The 12,774-nt window shown below is 51.4% G+C and overlaps 1 protein-coding gene across 2 annotated transcripts in view; it reads right to left on the reverse strand.

Moving 5' to 3' along the window:
- The window catches only part of COL24A1 (collagen type XXIV alpha 1 chain), a 395,453-nt gene extending 390,194 nt beyond the window's left edge, over positions 1-5,259 (reverse strand). For both annotated transcript variants that reach the window (XM_083157902.1, XM_083157901.1), the window contains exon 1: positions 4,967-5,259. In XM_083157902.1, the coding sequence (XP_083014028.1) occupies positions 4,967-5,022 (56 nt within the window). In that variant the 5' untranslated portion in view covers positions 5,023-5,259. The remainder of the gene's footprint in view (positions 1-4,966) is intronic.
- Between the last annotated feature and the right edge of the window lie 7,515 nt (positions 5,260-12,774).

The following is a 12,774-nucleotide window of genomic DNA, read 5'->3' on the forward strand; positions in this document are numbered from 1 at the left end:
ACTGTATACGCAGGACACCCAGACTGTCACTGTATACGCAGGACACCCAGACTGTCACTGTATACGCAGGACACCCAGACTGTCACTGTATACGCAGGACACCCAGACTGTCACTGTATACGCAGGACACCCAGACTGTCACTGTATACGCAGGACACCCAGACTGTCACTGTATACGCAGGACACCCAGACTGTCACTGTATACGCAGGACACCCAGACCTGACGGAGGCGGATGAGCACGCAGCTGCCACCGGCTTCCTCCTTTCACTGGTTCCAAGTACTCTAATGGTGGATACACACCGGCCAGTATGTTGCTGGTCCGTCGTCAAATATAAATAGCGCACACAGCGCCCGCCGTGTACATAGTGCCCCTGCACACACACAGAGCCCACCACAGTGCCCATCCCACTTAGTGTCCCACAGACAGTGTCAACTGCACGCAGCCCCCCCACACACACAGTGCCTGCCATACACTATGCCCCCACACATTGTGCTCACCCCACACACACAGTGCCTGCCATACACTATGCCCCCACACATTGTGCTCACCCCACACACACAGTGCCTGCCATACACTATGCCCCCACACATTGTGCTCACCCCCCACACACAGTGCCTGCCATACACTATGCCCCCCACACAAAGTGCCTGCCATACACTATGCCCCCCACACACAGTGCCTGCCATACACTATGCCCCCACACACAGTGCCTGCCATACACTATGCCCCCACACATTGTGCTCACCCCACACACATAGTTCCTGCCATACACTATGCCCCCCACACACAGTGTCTGCCATACACTATGCCCCCACACATTGTGCTCACCCCACACACATAGTTCCTGCCATACACTATGCCCCCCACACACAGTGCCTGCCATATATTATGCCCCCCACACAGTGCCTGCCATACACTATGCCCCCACACATTGTGCTCACCCCACACACATAGTTCCTGCCATACACTATGCCCCCCACACACAGTGCCTGCCATACACTTTGCCCCCACACATTGTGCTCACCCGACACACACAGTGCCTGCCATACACTATGCCCCCACACATTGTGCTCACCCCACACACACAGTGCCTGCCATACACTATGCCCCCACACATTGTGCTCACCCCACACACACAGTGCCTGCCATACACTATGCCCCCCACACACAGTGCCTGCCATATACTATGCCCCCACACATTGTGCTCACCCCACACACACAGTGCCTGCCATACACTATGCCCCCACACATTGTGCTCACCCCACACAGACAGTACCTGCCATACACTATGCCCCCACACATTGTGCTCACCCCACACAGACAGTACCTGCCATACACTATGCCCCCCACACACAGTGCCTGCCATATACTATGCCCCCACACATTGTGCTCACCCCACACACACAGTGCCTGCCATACACTATGCCCCCACACATTGTGCTCACCCGACACACACAGTGCCTGCCATACACTATGCCCCCCACACAGTGCCTGCCATACACTATGCCCCCACACATTGTGCTCACCCCACACACACAGTGCCTGCCATACACTATGCCCCCACACATTGTGCTCACCCCACACACACAGTGCCTGCCATACACTATGCCCCCACACATTGTGCTCACCCCACACACACAGTGCCTGCCATACACTATGCCCCCACACATTGTGCTCACCCCACACAGACAGTACCTGCCATACACTATGCCCCCCACACACAGTGCCTGCCATATACTATGCCCCCACACATTGTGCTCACCCCACACAGACAGTACCTGCCATACACTATGCCCCCACACATTGTGCTCACCCGACACACACAGTGCCTGCCATACACTATGCCCCCCACACACAGTGCCTGCCATACACTATGCCCCCCACACTTGGTTCCTGCCACAGTGTCCCACACTTGGTGCCCCCTGCACACAGCACCCACACACACACCGTGCCTGCCACAGGACAGCTAATAATACCGGCGCACTCCCAGCATTGCCGCCTGCCTGCACACAGTGTAATGTGACTCCTGAAGACCCCCCCCCCCCCCCCAATCCAAGTTCCTCTCACAACAAGTCCATACAAATATGTGAAAGATGGCGTCTCCCAAACTGCTAACATATGGGGGATGTCAGCAGCAGGCGCACACAGATCCCTGTCCCTGCTGTCACCTAGTGACATCCTCTGCCCCCCCCAGGCTTAGTGCCCTGCAGGCGGGAGCAGCCCTGGGGGGCAATGGGCCCTATTTACTGTCATGTCGCTGATGAGCCCCTGTGGTCTATGTACAGGACAAACATCATCCCTGACCCCATCTCACATACGTGTCCTGTACACAGAAGCCGGGGAGAGGGACGTGTTGCCACAAGCGCCACACTTATCTTTAACCTCATCATAACCGTGAGGGATTGGATGACAGAAGTCCTCTGAATGGACAGGCCGGGGCCAGGGGGCCTGTAATCCACACCACCGAGAGTCCCGGCCCAGTCCCCAGTGGTCCTATTTATTACCAGTTATTTATATAGCGCACACATATTCCGCAGCGCTGTACAGAGATTATTACCAGTTATTTATATTGCACACATATTCCGCAGCGCTGTACAGAGATTATTATTACCAGTTATTATATAGCGCACACATATTCCACAGCGCTGTACAGAGAATATTATTACCAGTTATTATATAGCGCACACATATTCCGCAGCGCTGTACAGAGACTATTACCAGTTATTATATAGCGCACACATATTCCACAGCGCTGTACAGAGATTATTACCAGTTATTATATAGTGCACACATATTCCTCAGCACTGTACAGAGAATATTATTACCAGTTATTATATAGCGCACACATATTCCGCAGCGCTGTACAGAGATTATTACCAGTTATTTATATTGCACACATATTCCGCAGCGCTGTACAGAGACTATTACCAGTTATTATATAGTGCACACATATTCCGCAGCGCTGTACAGAGACTATTATTACGAGTTATTTATATAGCGCACACATATTCCACAGCGCTGTACAGAGATTATTACCAGTTATTATATAGTGCACACATATTCCTCAGCGCTGTACAGAGAATATTATTACCAGTTATTATATAGCGCACACATATTCCACAGCGCTGTACAGAGATTATTACCAGTTATTTATATTGCACACATATTCCGCAGCGCTGTACAGAGATTATTATTACCAGTTATTATATAGCGCACACATATTCCGCAGCGCTGTACAGAGATTATTACCAGATATTTATATAGCGCACACATATTCCGCAGCGCTGTACAGAGATTATTTCCAGTTATTTATATAGCGCACACATATTCCGCAGCGCTGTACAGAGATTATTACCAGTTATTTATATAGCGCACACATATTCCGCAGCGCTGTACAGAGATTATTACCAGTTATTTATATAGCGCACACATATTCCACAGCGCTGTACAGAGACTATTATTACCAGTTATTATATAGTGCACACATATTCCGCAGCGCTGTACAGAGAATATTATTACCAGTTATTATAAAGCGCACACATATTCCGCAGCGCTGTACAGAGACTATTATTACCAGTTATTATATAGCGCACACATATTCCACAGCGCTGTAAAGAGATTATTATTACCAGTTATTATATAGCGCACACATATTCCGCAGCGCTGTACAGAGAATATTATTACCAGTTATTATATAGCGCACAAATATTCCGCAGCGCTGTACAGAGACTATTATTACCAGTTATTATATAGCGCACACATATTCCACAGCGCTGTACAGCGATTATTATTACCAGTTATTATATAGCGCACACATATTCCGCAGCTCTGTACAGAGACTATTACCAGTTATTATATAGCGCACACATATTCCACAGCGCTGTACAGAGACTATTACCAGTTATTTATATAGCGCACACGTATACCACAGCGCTGTACAGAGACTATTACCAGTTATTATATAGCGCACACATATTCCGCAGCGCTGTACAGAGATTACTACCAGTTATTATATAGCGCACACATATTCCGCAGCGCTGTACAGAGATTATTATAACCAGTTATTATATAGCGCACACATATTCCACAAAGCTGTACAGAGAATATTATTACCAGTTATTATATAGCGCACACATATTCCACAGCACTGTACTGAGACTATTATTACCAGTTATTATATAGCGCACACATATTCCACAGCGCTGTACAGAGAATATTACCAGTTATTATATAGCGCACACATATTCCGCAGCGCTGTACAGAGAATATTATTACCAGTTATTATATAGCGCACACATATTCCGCAGCGCTGTACAGAGAATATTATTACCAGTTATTATATAGCGCACACTTATTCCGCAGCGCTGTATAGAGACTATTGTTACCAGTTATTATATAGCGCACACATATTCCGCAGCGCTGTACAGAGAATAGTTGAACACTCATACCAGTCCCTGCCCCAGCAGAGCTTACACTCTATATTTCCTACCAGGAACATGCACACACAGACATTCTAGCGTTAATTTGTTGGGAGCCAATTAGGAGAATATACAAACTCCGCACAGTTAGGGCCATGGTGGGAATTGTACCAATGACCTCCGCACTGTGAGGCAGTAATGCCAAGTCATATCAGTGACAGCGTGTTCTCTGTCAGCAACCATGCCAGGTGTCACAGGAGCTTGCAATCTACTCTGCAGCCACAAAAACCACAGGAGCTTGCAATTTATTCTGCAGCCACAAATCCGAAGCCACAGGAGCTTACCATCTACTCTGCAGCCACAAATCCGAAGCCACAGGAGCTTGCAATCTATTCTGCAGCCACAAACCCTGCCTTTAGCAAACAGCACAGGAGCTTGCAATCTACTGGTAAAGCCAGATTCTACAATCTGTCCTGTGAACCACAGAAGCTTGCAGTCTGCTCTGCAGCCACAGTTGAGCCCAGAGCACCCCCGGCCGGCACTCACCTGGCAGCAGCGGCAGAGATGCGTCCACTCCTTGTCCTTTGGGCTCCTAAATGCATTTGTCTGCATTGGTCCACACAGCGGAGATCAGTCGGAATCAGAAGCCGAGCAGGAGAGTTGTGTAGTCACCGCCGCTCTGCATGGCCAGCGCACCCCCGGGACCGGCACCATCAGCGACTGCGGCCGGAGCAGGAGACGGAGCGTCCGGGGCTGAGCGCAGAGTGACTGGGGGAGAATCCTGGCAGCAGCGGTGTCTGATTACAGAGCGCAGGGATCCTGGTGACATCAGCAGCGGCTGTATATATACTGCTTGCTATATGGGGGCTGTGTACAGTATATATACATGTCACCCGGGCCCCGCCCACACTGCTCAGCCTCCACTCACTGCACAGCCTCTACTAACCACACAGCCTCCACTCACTGCTCAGCCTCTACTAACCACACAGCCTCCACTCACTGCTCAGCCTCTACTAACCACACAGCCTCCACTCACTGCTCAGCCTCTACTAACCACACAGCCTCCACTCACTGCTCAGCCTCTACTAACCACACAGCCTCCACTCACTGCTCAGCCTCTACTAACCACACAGCCTCCACTCACTGCTCAGCCTCTACTAACCACACAACCTCCACTCACTGCTCAGCCTCTACTAACCACACAGCCTCCACTCACTGCACAGCCTCTAACCACACAGCCTTCACTAACTGCACAGCCTCCACTCACCGCACAGCCTCCAATCACCGCACAGCCTCTACTCACTGCACAGCCTCCACTCACTGCACAGCCTCCACTCACTGCTCAGCCTCTACTAACCACACAGCCTCCACTCACTTCTCAGCCTCTACTAACCACACAGCCTCCACTCACTGCACAGCCTCTACTAACCACACAGCCTCCACTCACTGCTCAGCCTCCACTAACCACACAGCCTCCACTCACTGCTCAGCCTCCACTCACTGCACAGCCTCTACTAACCACACAGCCTCCACTCACTGCTCAGCCTCTACTAACCACACAGCCTCCACTCACTGCTCAGCCCCTACTAACCACACAGCCTCCACTCACTGCTCAGCCTCTACTAACCACACAGCCTCCACTCACTGCTCAGCCTCTACTAACCACACAGCCTCCACTCACTGCTCAGCCTCCACTCACTGCACAGCCTCTAACCACACAGCCTTCACTAACCGCTCAGCCTCCACTCACTGCACAGCCTCCACTCACTGTACAGCCTCCAATCACCGCACAGCCTCTACTCACTGCTCAGCCTCCACTCACCGCACAGCCTCCACTCACTGCTCAGCCTCCACTCACTGCTCAGCCTCCACTCACTGCACAGCCTCCACTCACTGCTCAGCCTCTACTAACTACACAGCCTCCACTCACTTCTCAGCCTCTACTAACCACACAGCCTCCACTCACTGCTCAGCCTCTACTAACCACACAGCCTCCACTCACTGCTCAGCCTCTACTAACCACACAGCCTCCACTCACTGCTCAGCCTCTACTAACCACACAGCCTCCACTCACTTCTCAGCCTCTACTCACTGCACAGCCTCTAACCACACAGCCTCCACTCACTGCACAGCCTCTACTAACCACACATCCTCCACTCACTGCACAGCATCTACTAACCACACAGCCTCCACTCACCGCACAGCCTCCAATAACCGCACAGCCTCTACTCACTGCACAACCTCCACTAACCGCACAGCCTCCACTCACTGCTCAGCCTCTACTAACCACACAGCCTCTACTAACCACACAGCATCCACTCACTGCTCAGCCTCTACTAACCACACAGCCTCCACTCACTGCTCAGCCTCCACTCACTGCTCAGCCTCTACTAACCGCACAGCCTCCACTCATTGCTCAGCTTCCATTAACCACACAGCCTCCAGTCACAGCTCTACATCTACTCACTGCTCTGTCTCCACTAACCACACAGCCTCCACTCACTGCTCAGCCTCCACTCAATGCTCAGCCTTCACTAACCACACAGCCTCCACTCACTGCTCAGCCTCCAATAACCATACAGCCTCTACTTACTGCTCAGCCTCCACTCACTCCTCAGCCTCCACTCACTGCTCAGCCAGCCCCAGTTTCCAAAATACGGGTGACAAAGTGAGTGGGGGTCCCCTGTATTTTAAGAACCAGCACCAGGCTCTACTAGCAGGGGGTGTAATGCCATAGCTTGATGGGGTCCAGGACTGCCATCAGGAATTTGGGGGCCCGAGACTCCAGTCCAGGCCCCAGGTCCCCCCCTCCTCACTTGACTTTACCGTAACCTGGCTCCTGCTCCCCCATCTCCTCCTCCGCTGAGCTGCAGCCCGGAGGTCCTTGAGTGCAGCTTCTTCAACTCAGCATGCCGGCGGCAAATTAAAATACAGCACCTGCTCAGGGCCGGTGCTAGGGGGTTCGGCGCCCTCCTGCAAACTAAATTTGCGCCCACCCAAGCTTTACAAAGGGACAGCGCACACCGAAAGAAAAACGTGTGATCTCACAAGGAAGGGGAATGGCCACACAATAGTACTCCCACTCCAAATTACACCACATAGTAGCACAATTTCGGTGCCATGAGTTAAAAAAGAGGGAGAGTTCGCGCCGTAGGCGCGCTAAAAAATGTAGGAGCGTGGCTTCATGAGGAAGGGGCTTGGTCACATAAAAGTACCAATTACACCTTAATCCCCATAACACATTATGCTTCACACCTCCATGCCCATTACACATTATACCACACACAGTAATGCAAATTATACATTATGCCACACATCATGATGCCCCTTACATAATATGCAGCACACCATAATGCCCATTACACATTATGCCACACACCCTAATTCCCCTTACAAAATATGCCATGCACAATAATGCCCATATGACATTGACACACATTATGCTACACATAATGCCCCGAGAACTCCTGCATATGCCCACATTTGTAGCATTGCTTATTCATAACGCCCACACCAGTTGCCAAAAGTAGTTGCTCTGCTTATACATAGTGCTCACACCAGTTGCCAACATTAGTAGCACTGTGTAACCATATGCACACACCAGTTGCCGACAGTAGTAACACTGCTTATACACGTGCTCACACCAGTTGCCGACAGCAGTAGCGCTGCCTAAAAACGTGCCCACACCAGTTGCGGACATTAGTAGCGCTGCCTATATACGTGCACACACCACTTGCCGACAGCAGTAGCGCTGCCTATACACATGCCCACACCAGTTGCCGACATTAGTAGTGCTGCGTAATTATATGCCAACACCAGTTGCTGAGATTAGTATCGCTGCCTATACACGTGCCCACACCAGTTGCCGACAGCAGTAGCACTGTCTAACCATATACCCACACCAGCTGCCGACAGTAGTAGCACTGCCTATACACATGCTCACACCAGTCGCCGACAGTAGTATCGCTGCCTATACACGTGCCCACACCAGTTGCCGACAGTAGTATACAAGTGCCAACACTAGTTGCTGACATTAGTAGCACTGCCTATACAAATATGCCCACACCAGTTGACAACAGTAGCAGCACTGCCTATACACATGCCCAAACCAGTTGCCGAGATTAGTATCGCTGCCTATACACGTGCCCACACCAGTTGCCGACAGCAGTAGCACTGTCTAACCATACGCCCACACCAGCTGCCGACAGTAGTAGCACTGCTTATACACATGCTCACACCAGTCGCCGACAGTAGTATCGCTGCCTATACACGTGCCCACAATAGTTGCTGACATTAGTAGCGCTGTCTACACACATGCTCACAGCATTAGTAGTGCTGCTTATACACGTGCCCACACCAGTTGACGACATTAGTAGCGCTGACTATACACGTGCCCACAATAGTTGCCGACATTAGTAGCCTGACTATACACGTACCCACAATAGTTGCCGACATTAGTAGCGCTGACTATACTCGTGCCCACAATAGTTGCCGACATTAGTAGCCTGACTATACACGTACCCACAATAGTTGCCGACATTAGTAGCGCTGACTATACACGTGCCCACAATAGTTGCCAACATTAGTAGTGCTGCCTATAAACGTGCCCACACCAGTTGCCGACATCAGTAGCGCTGACTATACACGTGTCCACAATAGTTGCCAACATTAGTAGTGCTGCCTATAGACGTGCCCACACCAGTTGCCGACATTAGTAGCGCTGACTATACACGTGCCCACAATAGTTGCCAACATTAGTAGTGCTGCCTTTAGACGTGCCCACACCAGTTGCCGACATCAGTAGCGCTGACTATACACGTGTCCACAATAGTTGCCGACATTAGTAGTGCTGCCTATAGACGTGCCCACACCAGTTGCCGACATTAGTAGCGCTGACTATACACGTGCCCACAATAGTTGCCAACATTAGTAGTGCTGCCTATTGAACGTGCCGACACCAGTTGCCGACATTAGTAGCGCTGACTATACACGTGCCCACAATAGTTGCCGACATTAGTAGTGCTGCCTATTGAATGTGCCGACACCAGTTGCTGACATTAGTAGCATTACACTCACACTTTACTCTCCTGGCAGCTGCTCATCCTCTCCTGTGTCTTCAGTCTTGCACCCTCATAGCTCCGCCCCTTCTGTTCCGTGTAGCCCCGCCCCCTCCGTCCGTGAAGCTCCGCCCCTTTTCGCACGTACAGTACTACTGCTGCTGCGTGCTGACCTGGCCTCTCATCTGGTGTTTAGGACAGGTAGGAGCCTGGAGGGAGCTCTGTGCCTCGGCGCTGCTTCCTGTCATCAAGTGTGACAGCCAGGCGCAGCAGCCGGCAGCCACAGAGTCTGACAGCGGAGGATGCAGAGCAGGACAGCGCCTCTCCTGCCCGGCGCCTACCTGCTTTGCATCCTCTGCTGAGCAGGTAGCGCCGGCCCTGCACCTGCTGGTTGGCTGCCGGTACGCAAGCTCTGATTGGCCCAAAAGCCAGTGCAGCATTTGTTCCTGCTTTGTTCAGTGCACTGAGCACAGCGCAGCGGAGGCAGTCGGGGGGTTTCGGTGGAAAAAATGAGCTGCCCGGGCCCTTCCAGAGGCCAGGGCACAGGACAGCTGTACCCACAGCACCCCCTATTGGCGGCCCTCATGGTGTCCCGTGGCCAAAACATTACCCATCGTAACCAGTCAGCCTATACCAGGAGTTCTTGAGGAGATGGGGACCCCCCAAAATAATGGGGTCGCCCCTCCAGGCTTGAGATGAAGCCCGGGGCTATCCCACGCACCCCTGGGTGGTGGGTGCGGGGTTGGTAGCTGGTTTAAAAAAGTATTGTCCTTTACAGCAAGCCTGCCCCACATGCTGGTACTTGGGAGAAACACAGGATGTCATTAAAGGCCTGCCGGTACCTATAGCCCCCTGTAAAGGAAATATTAGAATAACAACACAAACACTATTTAAAAAAAAATATATATATATATGGATTCAGTATTAAATCCCGGCGGTCGGGATCCCGGCGTTCAGAATCCCGACGCCGGAATCCCGACAGCCGAAATGCCGACAAGGGGGGGACGTGGATCGCCCCCCCTTGCGGGCTCGCTGCGCTCGCCACGCAGCGGGCCCGGTGCCTCACTACGCTCGGCACACTAATTTATTCTCCCTCCAGGGGTGTCGTGGACACCCCAGGAGGGAGAAAGTGTCGGCATTTCGGCGGTCGGGATTCCGGCGTTCAGAATCCCGACGCCGGAATCCCGACAGCCGAAATGCCGACAAGGGGGGGACGTGGATCGCCCCCCCTTGCGGGCTCGCTGCGCTCGCCACGCAGCGGGCCCGGTGCCTCACTACGCTCGGCACACTAATTTATTCTCCCTCCAGGGGTGTCGTTGACACCCCAGGAGGGAGAAAGTGTCGGCATTTCGGCGGTCGGGATTCCGGCGTCGGGATTCTGAACGCCGGGATCCCGACCGCCGGGATTGTAACTGCATCCCATATATATATATATATATATATATATATATATATATATATATATATATATATACATACAAGCTTGCAGCAATGGAGTGGACTTTCATTGTGCTGCTGCCACTTAGATGATGTGGATTTCTATTAGCTGCTGTCTACCCATGTGATGAGTATCATGATCTATTTCTCACATTAAATCGTTTTTGCATTATTGAATGTGCTTGATGTGCTGGTCTTCCATATGCAGTGGATACACATTTGCTGCATGTGTAAACAAGCTTGTATTTAATTACGACCTGGCACTCAGAATTACTCAAGGAGCGGTGTGCGTTCCCTACACGCAACTTACATATATAGATATATATATATATATATATATATATATATATATAAAGTGTGATATGAAACAAATAGAGGCACTCCAGCGGTCTTGGTGAAAAATCAACAGGTTTACTGTGAAAACAGACGTTTCGGGGATACAAACACCCCTTCTTCAAGTGTACAATATATATATATAGAACTCCGGAAGGGCCGTCACTCTGGGCTTACATAAGCTGAAAACAGTACCTTGCCCCGGTGCCAACTTGCGGAGGGCAGCAGCGTGGCACTGCCCACAGGATATACAGAAGAAATGACTGGGCACTCGAGGACTCGCAGGTGCAGGTAAAACAAGACCAATTTATTCCATAGTAGGTCTTACAGGTGTCGTCAACGTTTCGGGGGCCGTACCCCCGTCGTCAGGACCAAGTGCAGACAGTGTGAAGTACTTCACACTGTCTGCACTTGGTCCTGACGACGGGGGTACGGCCCCCGAAACGTTGACGACACCTGTAAGACCTACTATGGAATAAATTGGTCTTGTTTTACCTGCACCTGCGAGTCCTCGAGTGCCCAGTCATTTCTTCTGTATATATATATATATATATATATTGTTAAACTACATCTTTATTCTGTGGTGTATTCACCTCGGAGCGGCCAGCTTTACGTACCTCCCCACTGCCCTGATTACGTACCTCCCCACTGCCCTGATTACATACCTCCCCATTGCCCTGATTACGTACCTCCTCACTGCCCTGATTACGTACCTCCCCACTGCCCTGATTACGTACCTCCTCACTGCCCTGATTACGTACCTCCTCACTGCCCTGATTACGTACGTCCTCACTGCCCTGATTACGTACCTCCTCACTGCCCTGATTACGTACCTTCCCCACTGCCCTGATTACGTACCTCCTCACTGCCCTGATTACGTACCTTCCCCACTGCCCTGATTACGTACCTCCTCACTGCCCTGATTACGTACCTTCCCCACTGCCCTGATTACGTACCTCCTCACTGCCCTGATTACGTACCTTCCCCACTGCCCTGATTACGTACCTCCTCACTGCCCTGATTACGTACCTTCCCCACTGCCCTGATTACGTACCTCCTCACTGCCCTGATTACGTACCTCCTCACTGCCCTGATTACGTACCTTCCCCACTGCCCTGATTACGTACCTCCTCACTGCCCTGATTACGTACCTCCCCACTGCCCTGATTACGTACCTTCCCCACTGCCCTGATTACGTACCTTCCCCACTGCCCTGATTACGTACCTCCTCACTGCCCTGATTACGTACCTCCCCACTGCCCTGATTACGTACCTCCCCACTGCCCTGATTACATACCTCCCCATTGCCCTGATTACGTACCTCCTCACTGCCCTGATTACGTACCTCCTCACTGCCCTGATTACGTACCTCCTCACTGCCCTGATTACGTACCACCTCACTGCCCTGATTACGTACCTCCCCACTGTCACCATTACGTACCTCCCCACTGCCCTGATTACGTACCTCCTCACTGCCCTGATTACGTACCTCCTCACTGCCCTGATTACGTACCTCCTCACTGCCCT

Source organism: Crinia signifera, chromosome 8, assembly GCF_055691185.1.
Source record: "Crinia signifera chromosome 8, ASM5569118v1, whole genome shotgun sequence".
In the NCBI taxonomy this organism is placed as follows: domain Eukaryota; kingdom Metazoa; phylum Chordata; class Amphibia; order Anura; family Myobatrachidae; genus Crinia; species Crinia signifera.